At 48.4% G+C, this 16,076-nt stretch overlaps 1 protein-coding gene across 1 annotated transcript; it reads left to right on the top strand.

Moving 5' to 3' along the window:
- Nucleotides 1-2,009: 2,009 nt before the first annotated feature.
- On the top strand, nt 2,010-11,811 carry LOC130598602 (aquaporin-7-like). The gene is made up of 6 exons (XM_057408156.1): nt 2,010-2,161; nt 5,688-5,814; nt 7,782-7,919; nt 8,621-8,739; nt 10,384-10,601; nt 11,468-11,811. The coding sequence occupies exons 1-6, from the start codon at nt 2,072-2,074 to the stop codon at nt 11,625-11,627; spliced, it is 852 nt and encodes a 283-aa protein (XP_057264139.1). The 5' UTR covers nt 2,010-2,071; the 3' UTR covers nt 11,628-11,811.
- The last annotated feature ends 4,265 nt before the right edge of the window (nt 11,812-16,076 follow it).

Here is a 16,076-nt window from a genome sequence, read left to right as displayed (position 1 = left end):
AAACGTTTTAGAAACACAGCAGCTTGTGTGCCCACAAGGGAGGAATCCACTTGTAAGGCTCCCTGAGATCTAGGAGTGAGAAACAAAGTTGTAGGTCCAGCTGTGGGGAATATTGACCCACTCACACCTCATCCATGTGAGGAAGGCTGTGAGATCTCCAATACGAGCTGATGCCAGGACCAGAGCTTTACATGTCAGCTGGAAATTACCACGTGCAGAAGAAACTTGAGGCTCTTGTCACCACCCCAGTCTGGTTCTCCAGGGACCATGTTTCTGTAATAACCAACCAATAAACACTAATATGGCAGAGAAAGAGAAGACCTGGAAAGATTCATTGGACACTTTTTCTGTGCCACAGCATGCTCACGGACTCACAGCACAGAAAACCCTTCCCACCTAGAAACATGCTGTAGGAACACCCTTTAGAAGGCGAGATTATCACCCGTCATGATTAAATGGACCTTAGTGGGAGAGACAGACTGAGTAAATTACTGCATGTTTAGCCTAGTGTTCATTTAGGTCAATAGCTGATCTGTCACTGGAAGAGGGCTTACCCCAGTCCATAAAACCCTCCCCTGCCATAAAATAGACAGTCATCTATCTGAAAGGGGCCTACAAGGATGCTGGAGAGGGACTCTTCATCAGGGACTACAGCAATAGGACAAGGGGTAATGGGTTTAAACTTAAACAGGGGAAGTTTAGATTGGACATAAGGAAGAAGTTCTTTACTGTGAGGGTGGTGAGGCACTGGAATGGGTTGCCCAGGGAAGTTGTGAATGCTCCATCCCTGGCGGTGTTCAAGGCCAGGTCAGACAGAGCCTTGGGAGACATGGTTTAGTGTGAGGTGTCCCTGCCCATGGCAGGGGGTTGGAACTAGATAATCTCAAGGTCCTTTGCAACCCAAACCATTCTATGATTGTATGACTCTATGGGGTGGAGAGGAGAATCAGCTTCCCAGGTTCTTCCATACATCTGCTCAGTGTCCTGTGGGGGGAAGGAAAGTTCATGAACATTTGCAATGTGTTAATGCAGAGGGAGACAACCCCAGGGGCAGAAGGAGCAGAGCACTGCATTCCCATCGGGGAAGCTGCTTGTAACTCCTCCAGAGCTGTGCATCGTGTCCTCTCCAGGGCCACACTGAGAAGCTGCAGTGGGTTGAGAGGAAGGTGAATAAAAGCAGCAAGGAACCAGACAAGGCTTGCAGGAAGAGGTCTTGAGTGTTCATGGGTTTAACTTTTCAGTGATTAAGCAAAGGTATTAAAACCTCTTCACAGTGGAGGGGTAAGAGCACATGGTGAGCAGGGAGATAAGCAGAGGGAATCGGGAGATGGAGGATTAATCAGGGCAATGAGGGCTCTGCTCTGGCAGACAGAGGTAATTGAAGGTCGCTGGGACAATTGCCAAGAAGGGTGTTTCCTTGCCCCAGATGAAAGGACAGACCGGGGTGGGCAGCAGGGAGGCTCTGCACTAGTGTGACTGGACACAGGTACATTTAGCAAAATACTCAACCTGGAGCAACACTCAAGGCATTATGCTCTTCCCAACTGCGGATAGTGGTGCACATCAGCTCCAGGGAGAGCATCCTTTCCGAAGGCTGGGCATCCAAATGTCCTGCAAAGCACAAGCAAATTCTCCTAATCTCACCTGTTATAACAAAAAATGGTACCAAACCACCAGCCAGGGGGTTACAATGCAGAGCACAGCCAAAATTCCTGCTCAGTACCTGTGGGAAAGGCTACAGAGAAAGACAGGCTTTAGGAACACACCAAGGCTATTTACAGCTCCGCTGCCCTGGAGATAGGCTGCTCCTGGGCAGGGGCCCAGTGTTTGCAAAGCCTGGTAGCAGAAGTACTGCATCCTCACCATATAGATTTAGAAGGATGGCATTTGTGTGTGGGAAGACTTTGAAGCTATCTGCTTGTTTATTGGCTTGTTCATCGTTAACTAAATGAACGAAGGTGTCTGGGGGTGAAGGGAGGGTGCCAAGTTTCAAAGGGTACTTGGCTCAGAGCAGTAAGTGTACTGTCACAACAGGAGCTGCTGTGGCTGCAGGCTGGAGCCAGAGAGCAAGATGATGGAGAAGATTCAGAAGGCGCTCACGATTCGAAGTGTCACCATCAGGGAGATGCTGGCAGAAGCGCTGGGGATGTACATCCTCATGGTAAGGAAAGAACGGGCCCAGATATGCACGTGCATGCGTGTGTGCAGGGAGGGTGAGAGAGTAAGCCTTTAGCAGCTGTAAAGTCAGTGGTGTCCTATCACATCTTCAGGGTTGCTCAGCCTCTGGTTGCTAATGCTCACCTTCTGCTCTGGTGGGGTGCAGCTTCCTACCAGGAAGATGTGCCTAAACCTTATGGAGGAAGAAAGCAGTGTGGAGGCTGGGAGGTTGTCACTGGGAGTCTGTGAAGTAACTGGGGATAGAATCATAGAATTGCTTGGAAATAGATTGGAAAAGACCTTTAAGATCATTGAGCCCAACTATTAACTCAGCACTACCAAGACTACCACTAAACCGTATCACCAAGGGCATCTGCACATCTTTTAAATGGGATGGTGATTCCAACACTGCCCTGCGCAGCCTGCTCCAATGCTTGACAACCCTTTCAGAGAAGAAATTTTCCTTAATATCCAGACCAAACCTCCCCTGGCACAGCTTGAGGCCATTTCCTGTTATCCTACCACTTGTTACCTGGGAGAAGAGAAGAACCCCACCTCAGTCCATCCTCCTTTCAGGCAGTTGTAGATAGTGATAAGGTCCCCCCTGAGCCTTCTCTTCTCCACACCAAACCCCCTCAGGTCCCTCAGCCGTTCCCCATCACACTTGTGCTCCAGACCCTTCACCAGCTCTGTTGCCCTTCTCTGGCCACTCCATTGCTTCAGTTCTCTGAAAACAGTTCTCTGAATAAAAGGAGGGAAAGTCTGGGAATGAGACTAAAGAGCAGAGCCTGGTCAGATGGGGCAACACAATGCTTGTGCCAGCCCCCTGAGAGATCCCATGCAGTGAACTGAGGCTTTTCTACCTGCTGTGCCATAGGCGATGGTGTGGCTGGGGGGTCCTGCACAGGTCTGGGGAGCAGACCCCAACTCCTCTACGACTGACAGCCTCTGTGAAATGAGAGCAGCATTCATCTGCCTTCCTCTTGGGGTTGCCAAGGTAATGAATACCTGTGATACTCTCTGGAGCCACAACCCATCATTACAGCATGCTTTACAGCTGTAATTACCAGCTTTAAAGCATGCTAGGATTTCACTTTTGGTTTTCGTATGTGGCAGATGGATAGTGTTTATCCATATCATACAGAAACCCATCCCTTGCCTGAAGGATCTATTTCATGCAGAGAAAGAGACATGGTTTCGAGCTCTTGAGCTGCTTTGTAGGTGTTTGGGGAGTAGGTGAGGAAAGCTTTGCAGTCAGAATTGACCCCTGGCTGAGGCTCAGTGCCCACCATGACCAGAGCCTTCATGTGTTGGACCAACACATACAGATGGTATCCTCCCTCTGAAAAGCTCCAGAAGCTGTCTGTGCTAATTTACTATACCTGGGCTTAGCCTGGGCTGAGACACTTAGGACTGGACAGAGGCAGCAAGAAAGGGCTGGGGATAGCCCCAAAAACTTGTACTTGGGAGATTTGCACAGGTGGAAGATAAGGTTTCTGTGACCATGGGGACCTTCTGACACTGCTGACAGTTAAAGGTGCTTGTTTTCACGGGCAACGACTGCACATGCAAAGGATGCTTGCATTTTATCACGTCATTGCACATCCAGCTGCTTGAAGTTCAGCCCTACTACACAGGTAGCTTTGCACCCATTGGAAGTCAGAGCACAGATGTCTGTGGCTTCTCAGGAGAAGCTGAGCAAATCATTTTCCTTTCCATCCCCTTTTGCTTTTTGGTGGTGGAAGTTCCAGGTGATAAGGAACTAGTTCAGAGGTGTCCTGCTTGAGCTGTCTCGAGAAAGAAGCATGAGGAGGAGTCTTTCCCCTGTACTCTTGACAACCAAAGGCAGATTTTGTAGCCTTGTTCACTGATCCCTGCAAGGGAATAAAGTAGGAGGAGGAACACTTCACATGGACCCCTATCATGGGCTGGCAACAAATAGCATCCAGCATTCAGGTGTAGCATCCAGCAGCCCCAGGGCCCTCAGGGCAGCCAGGAATGTGCTGGATGCATCTCCATGATGCCTGGATGTGTGCTATTTGGAGAACAGTGCCCAGCCCAGGCTTCTTAGTTTAATGGACAGGCAGTGATCACAAAGGAGGGAGCCAGGCAGCAGTAAACAGCAGCAGAAGTAGGGAGATAGGGAAATAAACAGGGTATTTTGGAAATGTGAGAACAGAGAAAGAGATCAGAGGCTTGGATCTGTGCTGAAATACACTTATTTCAGGATACTGGTATTCATCCATGTCTCCTGCCCCAAGCCCCTCTCTCTGCACCTCTGTGCTGTCCTACAAAACCTACAAATGCACTATGCATTTGGCTTCTCTTGGATGTGGCTTTGGAAAGGCAGAGTTTTTGTAAGGCTTTTGCAGATCCCAAACAGTGTTTTTTTTGGGCTTTGGTGCTTTTTGCTGAGGCAGACTGACAGAGGCTCACACAGAGAGTGGGCTCTGTGTATACGAGAGAATTAAGAATAGTGTCTCTGGGGAACAGGGGTGATGTCTGAAAGGGAAGAGGGAGAGTGGATGTATGAGATGAACTCTGGATCCAGGCAGAGTAGACAGGAAAGACCACAGTCAGAACGGACAGAGCACAAGTTTAGGTGCTGGAGAACATGTTGACATTTTTGTCTCGGAGGGACATGCCACCCTGGATAAACAGGAGTGTAGTCCAAGAAGCAGGATACATTCTTCAATTGCCAAGTGGTTTGTGAGGCAGAGACCTCAAGAGAATCTTTGTCCTTCTCCGGATTTCAGTGTAAGAGCTGTGCAAAGAACTGATTTTTCCACCCTCTGACCACATTTAAAAAGTGAAATAGAATTTAATTTCAGGCCAGAGCAATTTCTTGAATATGCCTTTTCCTGCTGGAAAGTGTTTACTTTGCTGCTTATTTTTTTTTCCTGGTTCTCCTTTAGTCACTAAAAAAAATATTGAAACTTTGTCTGTTTTCAAACTGAATGTGTATGCATTGAAAGGAAAAGTCAAAACGGAATTTCCTTCCTTGTTTTTTTTGCTGGGGTAAGTTACAAAATTAGAGTTGGGTTTGGCGAATAGCTGTGTGCTACCCAAACCACGTTCTTAGTGAACAAATTGCACACCAGGGAAAGAAAGACAAAAAGAATTTGCCCACTGTCCTTCCACCCATCATGGGTACTGTCTCCTGATGGTCAATGGTGATGCTCCCCTGGCTCATGTCCCTGGTTTCAGGCACAGGCGCAATACCATGGCTGTGTGAGTGACCCCTTTTGAGCCCTGGATCTCGATGTGTGGGTTTGGGGTTTGTCTCCCCATAGCCAATGATGACTAGAGTGCCTGTTTCAGTGTGATGGGCACCAGTGAGGAATAACCCATCTACTGCTTCAGTCTGTGCAGGGGAGGTGCATTCTTCATCTCCTGACAATGGGCACCTTAGAGTCTTCCTGTCTTGAGTTTATTAAAATTGCAGAAAAAAGTAGCAAAGAAGCTCAGTCCACCACAGCAATGAAGGTACTTTTAACACTCCTTTCCCTCTTTCTTTTTCCATGCTCTAGGTCTTTGGCTTGTCTTCTGTGGCACAAGTGGTATTAGGGAGACAAAACTTCGGGCAGTATCTGAACATCAATTTGGCATTTGGCATTGGTGTTACCTTGGGCATCCATGCAGCTGGAGGAATCTCTGGTGAGCAGGACACTCGAGCTTGGGACATCTCTGTGTCCCATAAAGGCCACATGCGTCGGGGGCAGCAGGAGTGGGACGTGGAAGGGTGGGTGATGGCATGGCAAGTTGACACAGTGCCCTCACCTGAAGGAAGGTCAGTCCTAGGGTCCCCAAGCAAGAAGAGCAGAGCAAGTCTGGTGACCATAACCAGGGTCAGCCTCACGACCCAGTGATCACAGCCAAGTCCGCAGTGGGGAGACAGGTCCAAGCTCAAGCCAAGGTGTCCCAGTGGTGCAGCAAGGTTAGAAGCAGGGAACAAGGCAGGCACAGCATAGCTACAGAATGCTGTCCCCAAACCTGTGTCCTGAGCTGATGAGACCAGGGCAAGTAGGACAGGGACAGTGGTGGGTGTTCAGCCATTCCCTCCTGCTGTAGTCAGCAGAGCCTGGTTTCAGCAGTGCCCCCGTTAGTCATATTGGGATGTAACATCACAGCCCAAGGAGACAAGGAGGTCTGAAAGCACGCTGGCGGTGTGACCCATGGGGAAGTAAATAATTTATTGCAAAGGAGAGCTTACTGCTGATGTTGCAACAAGGAATGGCATGCAAATTTTGTCCTTATCATACACATCCACGTGCACACACCCTTCAAGAGCTCAGGAGGTGGTGTTTTGGGGCCATGGGGTGGTATCTCTCACATGACAAGAGCATTACCTTTGCCTTGTGGAATTTCTGCATTTATTTGCACCAAGAGAAGAGATTAAAGGCTCTAGAGGCCAGATGATTAAAGCAAGTCCTTGCTCTTGAACTGTTGGAGCAGACAGATGTCCAAGGCTGGGGCTTGGTGGAGAGAATTTGTCCATGCAAGCAGTCAGCCCATGGTCTCCCTGTCCTTTTGGAGCAGGTGGTGACATCCTGGGGAAAGGGGACTGAGGAAAGCAGGTCCCTACAGTTCCAGCTGACATTTGAAATGGAAGGATTGGAGGTGGAAGAAAGGGTCTCGGATCAGCCAGCAAGTCTGGTTCCAAAGCCAGCTTCAGGGCTTCCTGTCACTGTAATATGGCATCATTTATGTCACCAGATGCTTCTTGTGATCTCTGAAATAGCTGGTCATGCTGGCAAAGGATCAAAGAAAAAGGGACCTCCCCCCATGTCAGTGGTGGCAGTACATGCACTTTTACTTCACTCTGATGAGGTGCTGTGTGTCTGGATGTTACCCCTTTCTGAGTCTAGAGTTGGAGATGGCCACTAAGACTGGAACATCTATTGACCCACAGAGTTTACACCTACCAGGTAGGAAAAGCAAATACTTCCTTTGGACTCATGGAGAGATGAGGCCCAGAGAACAAATGTAGCTTGCACTGAGGGCACCACTGAATACCAACCTGCTCCGTAGAAAGTGCCCTCTCTAAACTGGGATGTAAAGAAATACAGTCAAAGATTACAAACTCTGCAAGGGAAGGACAGGGTCTGCTTCACATTAGTGGCAGCAATCATGGTCTGGGCAGGGTTGACTATCTTTGTAACCCTCTTCTCAATGCAGTGATATCTAACAGCTAACCTGAGTCCCTCCAGCTCCCATCAGCTGGAGTGCTCAGCTTTGCCAGGATGAGGCCCTCTCTTGCAATTGTCTGGAATAAGATTTACCTTATCTACCTGCAGCTGTATAAAAGATGGGTGATGAGTCTAAGTTTTGGGCTCCCCTTAAGCTGAATAGGGTGAAACCTATATAGAGAGGTGTCTCTGAGGTGAGATGAGCCACTCTGAAAGCAGCCTGTGGTCTACAGAGCTTTTAGAAGACTAAAGCTAATAGCTCTCCGTCCTGCATCATTCAGTTGCCCAGGGAAAACAGGTCAGTTTTGAGGGACCCTGCCCTGACAGTCTTGGTGTCCTGGATCAACATCTGAGTACTTGCTGTGGGGTTGTGGGACATGCTCCAAAACGGCTGCATCAGGGTTGAAGCCAGTTTCTTTTGCTGTGACTTTGCAGGAGCTCATCTGAATGCTGCTATCACCATCACACACTGCATTCTAGGAAACCTGCCTTGGATAAAGCTCCCAGTTTATGTGATCGGCCAGTTTCTGGGCTCCTTTACAGCAGCAGCCACTGTCTTTGGCATCTACTATGGTACGGTTGTGTGTTTTATCTCAGGCTTTGCTGTGGGCACCATTTCAGTCTTCCTTTTGCAGTACCCAGCATGATGTCTGAGTGAGAAGGGTCTGCTCCTGGCATGTGGAACAGACCTTCACAGCTCCAGGCCAGAGCAGGGCCCAGATATCTGTGGGAAGGATGAGAAGTACTTGGAGAGCACAGCTCCTTTTTGCTCACGGTATTCCCAGTACCAAAACCTGTCCTCAGCTCAAGGCCAGGAGCTGCATTTTGTTTCCAAGAGTCTGCAAGGGCTGAAGTTAAATGGAACTACCACGTATTAGGCACAGATGGAGCTCTGGGGGACTCTGCTGGTCCGTGTATAACAGTACAGCAGACGTCTGTGGTTTTGAGTTGTGAGGGACACACCACTCACTGGCTCCAGCATGCCCCATCCTCTAAAAGGCAGGGGATGGAGGCATCCAGTGCATCCAGAGCATCCAGCCTACCTCAGGCTCCCAGCGCAGGGGCATGGAGCCGGTAGGTTTAAGGAAGCAATTGCAGACCAAAGGCTGCAGGTGACAGGTGTCAGTGAGATCATGCCCTGCTTGGGGTGTCACCTCCACTGTATCTCCCATTGCCTCTGTTCCTCTTGGTGTCCATGCTGGCTGCAATGCATGGACTCACGTATGTGCCGTGATGAATTCTGCTAACTCCTCTAACTCCCATTTCTCCTTAAGATGCTCTGTACGACTACTCCAAGGGGAACTTCACAGTGACAGGACCAACTGCCACAGCGTCCATCTTCTCCACTTACCCTGCTCCCTATATGTCCTTGCCTGGGAGTTTCTTCACAGAGGTCAGTGGGGACTGCTGGGATGTGCTGGGCAAGGCAGGTGGTAACACTGTGAGTGCCAGAGAGAGTGTGCAGAGACAATCACAACCTCTTCTCCAAGGAGCCCACCATTCAGAGCAGGTGCCTGACAGGTAGGATGAAAGGCATCTTGGTGGCTGAGCAAGCCTAAAAGGTAATGCCTGCAGGCTTGGTCACAGTGCCCTCCAAACACCTTTCCTGCATGCAGCCCAGGCAATGGGAAGCTGAGCTGTATGAGGAAGCATCTCCTTCAGGCTCTGTGCAATTCTCTGAACTGTTCTTCCCCTTTCTGGATCCTACACATGCCCTGTTCTCCTGGGCAGCTCTGCCCGCTGCCCCTCACCAGTACAGAGCACCCAGGGCTGCCTTCACATAGAATCACAGAATGGCTATGGTTGCACAGGACCTTAAGATCATAAAGTTCCAACCCCCTGCCCTGGGCAGGGATGTCTCACACTAGGCCATGTTGCCCAAGGCTCTGCCCAACCTGGCCTTGAACACTGCAGGGGGTGGAGCATTTACCACTTCTTTGGGCAACCCATTCCAGTGCCTCACCACCCTCACAACAATGAACTTCCCCTGTTTTAGTTTAAACCCATCACCCCTTGCCCTATCACTATAGTCCCTGACAAAGAGTCCCTCTCCAGCAACCTTGTAGGCCCCCTTCAGACCACAGGCTGTCTGGATTGTTCTCTGGGGTTTGAACAGTCCAATTCAGACCACGTACAGTTGATTCCCAGGGCACAACACAATGTCCAGATGCCCAGAAATAGGAAGGGGATGCTTCAGTGGACATGGAGCACTGGAGCACTGGAGAAGGAAGATTCAGTCCCAATTCAAATCTAAGGAAGCCTGTGCTTGTCTCTGACAAAATTCTTCCCTGGGTATGATGAGGAGGGCAGTGAGAGTTGGATAGCCTACAGGTGGGGACCTGATGACTCAGCCTCCCATAGAGCATGCAGTGTCCTTGCTACACAAGAAAGCAAATGACAGTGACAGCGTATTGCCAAGAGCTGCAGAGTTTCTACTTTTGCTGGCAACTCTGCAAGCAGTCCCAGGCTCTCCAGCTGCACGTTCTGAAGCAGAAAAAGACAGGAATCACCTGCATTCAAACAACAGTTCCTGACATCTTGGGCATCACAGATCTACAACTTCTCGCTATGTACTGTCACAAAAGGGAGATTCAGTGTCCCAGAGGAGAATCTAGTATCTGCTTTTAGTCCTGAAAAGGCTGATGCAACAGGCTATATAAAACATCACTCCCTCTAGGGAGGAACAGATTTGTCTTCTTAGCAGTCTGTTACGGGTCTGCCTCTGTCAGATGAAATGTACTTACAATAACATATGTCTCTAACTTGAAAGGTGGAGGGAGAGGACAGTGCTGAGAAGTTTCTATCAGTCCTAGGGCATTTCTGGTGATGACATGGAGTTATTGCTGCTGGGAAATCAGTCCAGAATTTTCTTCCATCCACCTGTGAGGTGGGAATAAGAACAAGGTCCTCCCTGCCTTGATCAGAGCATGAATATTACCTGCTCTTCCAATCTGTGAAGTCTCTTCCTCTCTGCTGAGGATGTTCCTGCATTCCCCCTTCTCCCTCCTGACCTGCTGTCCCTTTTGTGCTCCTGCAGTTTCTAGCAACAGTGATGCTTCACCTGGGCATTCTGATCATCCACGACGAGAAAAACAACAGGGCCCTGAGAGGCACAGAGGCCCTGCTCACGGGTATCCTTGTCCTGGGCATTGGCATGGGGATGGGGATGAACACAGGTTATGCCATAAACCCCTCCCGAGACCTGCCCCCCAGGATCTTCACGGCAATTGCTGGCTGGGGAACCGATGTCTTCACGTGAGTGACCCTCTTTGCTTTTACACTGCTCAGCTTGCAATGAGAGCAGATAAACACAAGATAGAATAGCCACAAAGACTTTTTCTCTGGGTCAAGTGATGATGGTATCAGTGCAGAGCGCATCCTACATTCTCAGACAGCAAAAGTTGTGCATAGAGGAGGCTGGTGCATTATGAGCACAAAAATTGGGGCACACTAATTCTCCAGCATGGGATTCATCTTGAAATTTGGACACCTCAATTTGGGCAGCAAACTGGCCACCTCTTAGCTGGAGGTCTAGGTGGTTATATCACAGTGAATGGAAAGCCAAAGACTGATTCAGCTCACATGAAAGCAGGTACTTATAGGTGGATTACTGAATAGCTCTCTTAAATTTAGATGTCTGAATCTGGAGATGAAACCCTGCCTTCCCCTGCTTAGCAATGGTGCCATGCTATGGCTTTTCCCATGGTTGAGGGCATTAGCAGACTCTCCTGGCCATTAGTTTAATTAAATTTCCAGAAAATGAGAGCTTGGTAAAGGAGGTGCCGATGTTAACAGAAATGGGGAGTGAAAAGAGGTGTGTGTGTCTCTCTGTCTGATAGTCATGCTCATCAGGATCACACAGACCATTTCTGTAGGTAGGACAGCAAGAAACCTGCAGACAGTGCAGCAACACCTTCTGAGGTTGATGGGGAAAATGACCCTCCCTCCAGCAGTTATGCTGGTGGGTAGGGAATGTGTCTAAGCCAGCTGTAGGGCCCAGTATGTGAAGTGTGACTAGACACCCCTTCTCACACAGCTCACTCCTGCCCTTGCAGCCCTTCAGTGGCAGGGCAGTGGTTCCAATGTGGCTCACTGGCTGCCTCTCCTCTGTTTCATTTTAGGGCTGGACACCACTGGTGGTGGGTCCCAGTCACAGCACCAATTCTGGGAAGCCTGACTGGTGTTTTCATCCACAAAATCTTCATTGATTTTCACAACCCACCTGTCACGGGATGTGGGAATGAGAAAGGACAGAGAGCAGTGGAGGTTTCTACACTGTGATGGCCACGTGCTCCAAGGAAAGGACTTGACATCAAAGCCTATGTGGACGTACGGACTGACAGTCAAAGGGTAAACAAGTGGGTAAGGGCATGTGCAATAATGCTGCCGGAGTACACCAGTTCTTTACCCTGCTGGTGGAGAAATGTGGGACTGGTCTTCAATAAACTCTGCCTGAGCAGACAAACTGGGTCTCTAATACACTGGGCAGACCTGGGCAGGGCTAGACCTGTCTGTGACCTGAGGGAATTATTCAGTCTCCCTGTGTAAACATCTACCAAAGATAAAATCATCACATTCTGGAGAAAAGCAAAGCAGAGCTGCAAGACTCCAGATACCTATGCATTCATAGAATCATAGAATGGTTTGGGTTGGAAGGGACCTTAAAGATCATCTAGTTTCAACCCCCGGCCATAGGCAGGGACACTTTCCACTAGATCAAAATACATTATATAAAATCAGCAGAAAAAGCTTAATTAACTTAAAGAAATTTTCATCTGGAATATTCTTTGGTAAGAAGTAAATACTGATGGATCAGGGACTTAAGCTTGCTTCTATTTGATAAACCCTAACAAACACCTGTTTTGGCAGAGCACAAAGAGCAAGGATAGTCTGAAATACAGACCTGAACTTGATTTTTTTTTGCTTGTTTTTGGTTTTTCCTTTTTGATCTGAACATTCAGGAAGCACCAAAAAATCAGTAAACTAAACCACAAAGTTTCCTGATTTCTGGCACCACTCTACTGGAACATGTTGGTATCATGGAATTATGTGTGCTACCAATAGGCTGGAGTTTTAACTACCACCATAAAAGGATTGAGACTCAAATGCTCAATTAAACAAAAACCAAAATTGAAGCCCTTTTCCCCACTGTGAATGCATAAGAAATGTGGGAAGAGGCTGCCCTGTTCCTGAAGGAATTCTGCCACCTCCATCTGAATAAGGAAGTGGACCTGCAAGAGCCTTCCACGACTGAGGTATCAGAATAAAAGTTAAATAGTATCAGAAGCTTACTGTCACCAGTGGGGTAACAGGAGTCTTAACTTTCCTAGGCAATGCTTAAGCAAGTATGGTATATATGTCAAGCACATGACTGCAGTCCTGGGGTGCCATGAACACAAAATATGGGGATCTCCATAAGTAGGAAGTGACAGAACATCACTACTGCACAGAATTCCAGAAAACAGCATTTACTGGCTTTAATGATCATTCACATCTCGCTACTAATATAGTAGGACCAGACAGGTCTATAGTAAGATAGACTATAATAGGTTGGACCAGATGATCCTTGAGGTCCTTTCCAACCTGGTATTGTATAATTCTATTAAAAGGACCACTAATGTGGTGTGGGGTGGGGTGATAGGTACTGTCATCTCTGCTTTCTTTTTGAGCTGACCTTATGTTAGTAGAGCAGCTACAACAGATCTTTACCTGGCACAAGATGCATGTCAGCTTCAGAGGGCTGAGGAGCATTAGAAGATTTCCTCTCACCTGGGGGTGGCAGAGGGCAGCCCTCAGCAAGGCAATGCAGAAACTGCACTTGGACAGTGCTGGAAACCAAGCAAAGCGTGCAAGAGCTGGGGCTGATGGCATCAGAGACTTTGAACACTGAGTGCAGGACAGAGGTGTGCTGAACAGCTGTCAAACAGCTGAGTCTTTTGGTCTATGTGAACTAAACTGGGAACTTCAGAGTAGCTCACAATGCGATTAGCTAAAAAGACACTGTAATCCAACCCTTCTCAGTGAGATTGTCCACTCCATTAGAAAAAACCCAACAAACCAATCCAGCCTGTGCCCTGCTTTTACCATACATCCTTGTACATGTGCTCCCCAAAGCAACTTTAAATACCCAGTCACTCTGGAGGAAAATATTAAATTCTTTATTAAAATACTACTAAGCACTTACAGGCTTCCTCTTTTTGAAGGCCATACAAATACTTGTCCTCACGTCCCTGTGAGGTAGGTTTGTATTATGTAATTATATGACTGTTTCACAAATAAAAGATGATACTGTTTAAATAATTGATGCTTACTTAGAGATGGTGACTTTGGATTTCCCTGCTTAGGCACAAAATGTGTGGGTGGCTACCATGTGTTTCCAGCACACCTAAGAAGATAGAATAGCACAGAAAAGTAATGGAAACCTTCAGGTATAAATAAAAACCAGCACTGGATGGGTTAAAGTGCGGTTCTAACCTGACAACTTAGACTATTAAAACAGCATCAGGAGCTTCTAAGGCTGTAGGATCTCAGTGTGCCCAGTTGAAAAGTGACAAAGGCTGTTTGAATGGTCAACTTTGCAAATGAATGCATGACAAACCAAGGGGTCCTCCTGGCTTATGGGACTCTCAACATCACTGACCCAGTGTTTCAGCAATTCCTATAGGAGGAGAAATCAGAGGCAGTGAGGGATCTTGCAGCTTCTGGCTACCTTTGGGTGTATTGGGAAGGACATCACACAGACCTGACTATCTGAAAAGACACGGCACAAAGGCCAAAATGGAAAAGTATTTCCAAAAAGGAAATGCTGCCTTTGCCTCAGTCTTTAGTAGTCACACCAGCCACCCTCAGGGTACTCAGATCCCCGAGCTGGATGTCAGAGATGAGAAGCTGATTGAAGTCCCCATAATTCAGGAAGAAATGGTTAGCGACCTCCTGCTCCACTTATATGTACACATCTATGGGGCTGGACGGGTGACACCCAAGAATGATGAAGCAGCTGGCAGAGGAGTTTGCCAAGCCACTCTCCATCATGTATCAGCAGTCCTGGTCTAGTCTAGCAGTTTGGTCTCTAGCAGTCCTCTGGGCAGGTCCCAGAGGATTGGAGGATGGCCAACATGACACCTTTCTACAAAAAGAGCAGGATGGAAGACCTTGGAAATTCCAGGTATGTCAGCCTGAGCTCAGTACCGGGGAAGGTCACAGAGCAGACGATCCTAAGTGAGACCATTAAGCACGTGCAGCAAAATGGAGCAACCAGGCCCAGTCAGCATGGGCTAACGAAGGGCAGGTCCTGCTTGACCAACCTGATCTCCTTCCACAATAAGGTGACCAGCCTGGCTGATGAGGGAGGGAAAGGCTGTGAACATTGTCTATTTGGATTTAGTAAAGCATTCAACACTGTCGGCCACAGCATTCTCCTGGAGAAACTACCTGCTCATGGCCTGGATAGGTGAATTCTTTCCTGGGTTGGAAACTGGCTGGATGGCTGAGCCCAAAAGAACGGTGGTAAATGGTGTCACATCTAGTTGGTAACTGCTCACTAGTGGTGTCCCTCAGGGCTCGGTGTTAGGGCCAGTGTTAATATCTTCATTGATGATCTGGATGAGAGGATTGAGTGCACCCTCAGTAAATTTGCAGATGACACCTATTTGGGTGAGAGTGTTGATCTGCTGGAGGATAGGATGCTCTGCACAGGGATCTGGACAGGCTGGATCCATGGGCTGTGGTCAATGGTATGAGGTTCAACAAGGCAAAGTGCTGGCCCATGCACTTGGGCCACAACAACCCCATGTACTGCCCCAGGCTTGCGGCAGAGTGACTGGAAAGCTGCTCAGTGGAAAAGAACCTCAGGCTGCTGATTGATGGAACTGAAGATGAGCAGCTTGTGCTCAGACAGCCAAGAAGACAAACAGCATCCTGGCCTGTACCAGCAATAGTGTGGTAGCAGGGCCAGGGCAGTGATCATCCCCCTGCACTGGGAACTGATGAGGCTGCACCTCGAATCCTGTGTTCAGTGCTGGGACCCTCACTACAGGAGAGACATTGAGATGCTGGAGCGGGGCCAGAGAAGGGCAATGGAGCTGGTGAAGGGTCTGGAGCACAAATGTGATGGGGAACGGCTGAGGGACCTGGGGGGTTTAGTCTGGAGAAGAGAAGGCTCAGGGGGGACCTTATCGCTATCTACAACTGCCTGAAAGGAGGATGGACTGAGGTGGACATCAATCTCTTCTACCAGGTAACAAGCGATAGGACAAGATGAAACAGCCTCAAGCTGTGCCAGGGAAGCTTTAGACTGGATATTAGGAACAATATCTTCACCGAGAGGGTGCTCAGGCAGTGGAACAGGCTGTGCAGGGCAGTGGTGGAGTCACCATTCCTGAAAGTGTTCAAAAACCATGTAGATGAGACTCTCAGTGACACGGTTTAGAGGTGGTCTTAGCAGTCCTGAGGTAAAGGTTGGACTTGATTTTAAAAGTCTTTTCCAACCTAGTTGAGTCTATGATTCTAAGTGGTCTGGGCTGTAGAGAAAGCAACTAGGCCAGTGCAGAGACACGGAAGCCCAAGGTCTCTTTGAACCATGACTCTGAGGGCAGAAATTGGAAGGAGCATGGGGAAGTGCAGAGCTTGATTCTATTAGAAGCAGAAGATATTTCTTTGTTCAGTGGGTTCCAGCCTAATCCATAGCATGCAAGGTCAGGACAGGTTTCTTTCAAAGGAGATGGCAGAAAA

This window comes from Pezoporus wallicus, unplaced genomic scaffold, assembly GCF_028554395.1.
Source record: "Pezoporus wallicus isolate ANWC-B61680 ecotype Strahan unplaced genomic scaffold, APGP_CSIRO_Pwel_v1 contig_6996, whole genome shotgun sequence".
Taxonomy (NCBI): Eukaryota; Metazoa; Chordata; class Aves; order Psittaciformes; family Psittacidae; genus Pezoporus; species Pezoporus wallicus.
This window is presented reverse-complemented; position numbering and strand designations above follow the sequence as displayed.

Excerpts from the sequence above, each read along its gene's own strand:
- LOC130598602 (XM_057408156.1), top strand. The coding sequence starts at position 2,072 with ATGATGGAGAAGATTCAGAAGGCGCTCACGATTCGAAGTGTCACCATC. Across the intron at positions 8,740-10,383 it reads CTGGGAGTTTCTTCACAGAG|TTTCTAGCAACAGTGATGCT; the intron begins GTCAGTGGGGAC and ends GTGCTCCTGCAG. Across the intron at positions 10,602-11,467 it reads TGGGGAACCGATGTCTTCAC|GGCTGGACACCACTGGTGGT; the intron begins GTGAGTGACCCT and ends GTTTCATTTTAG.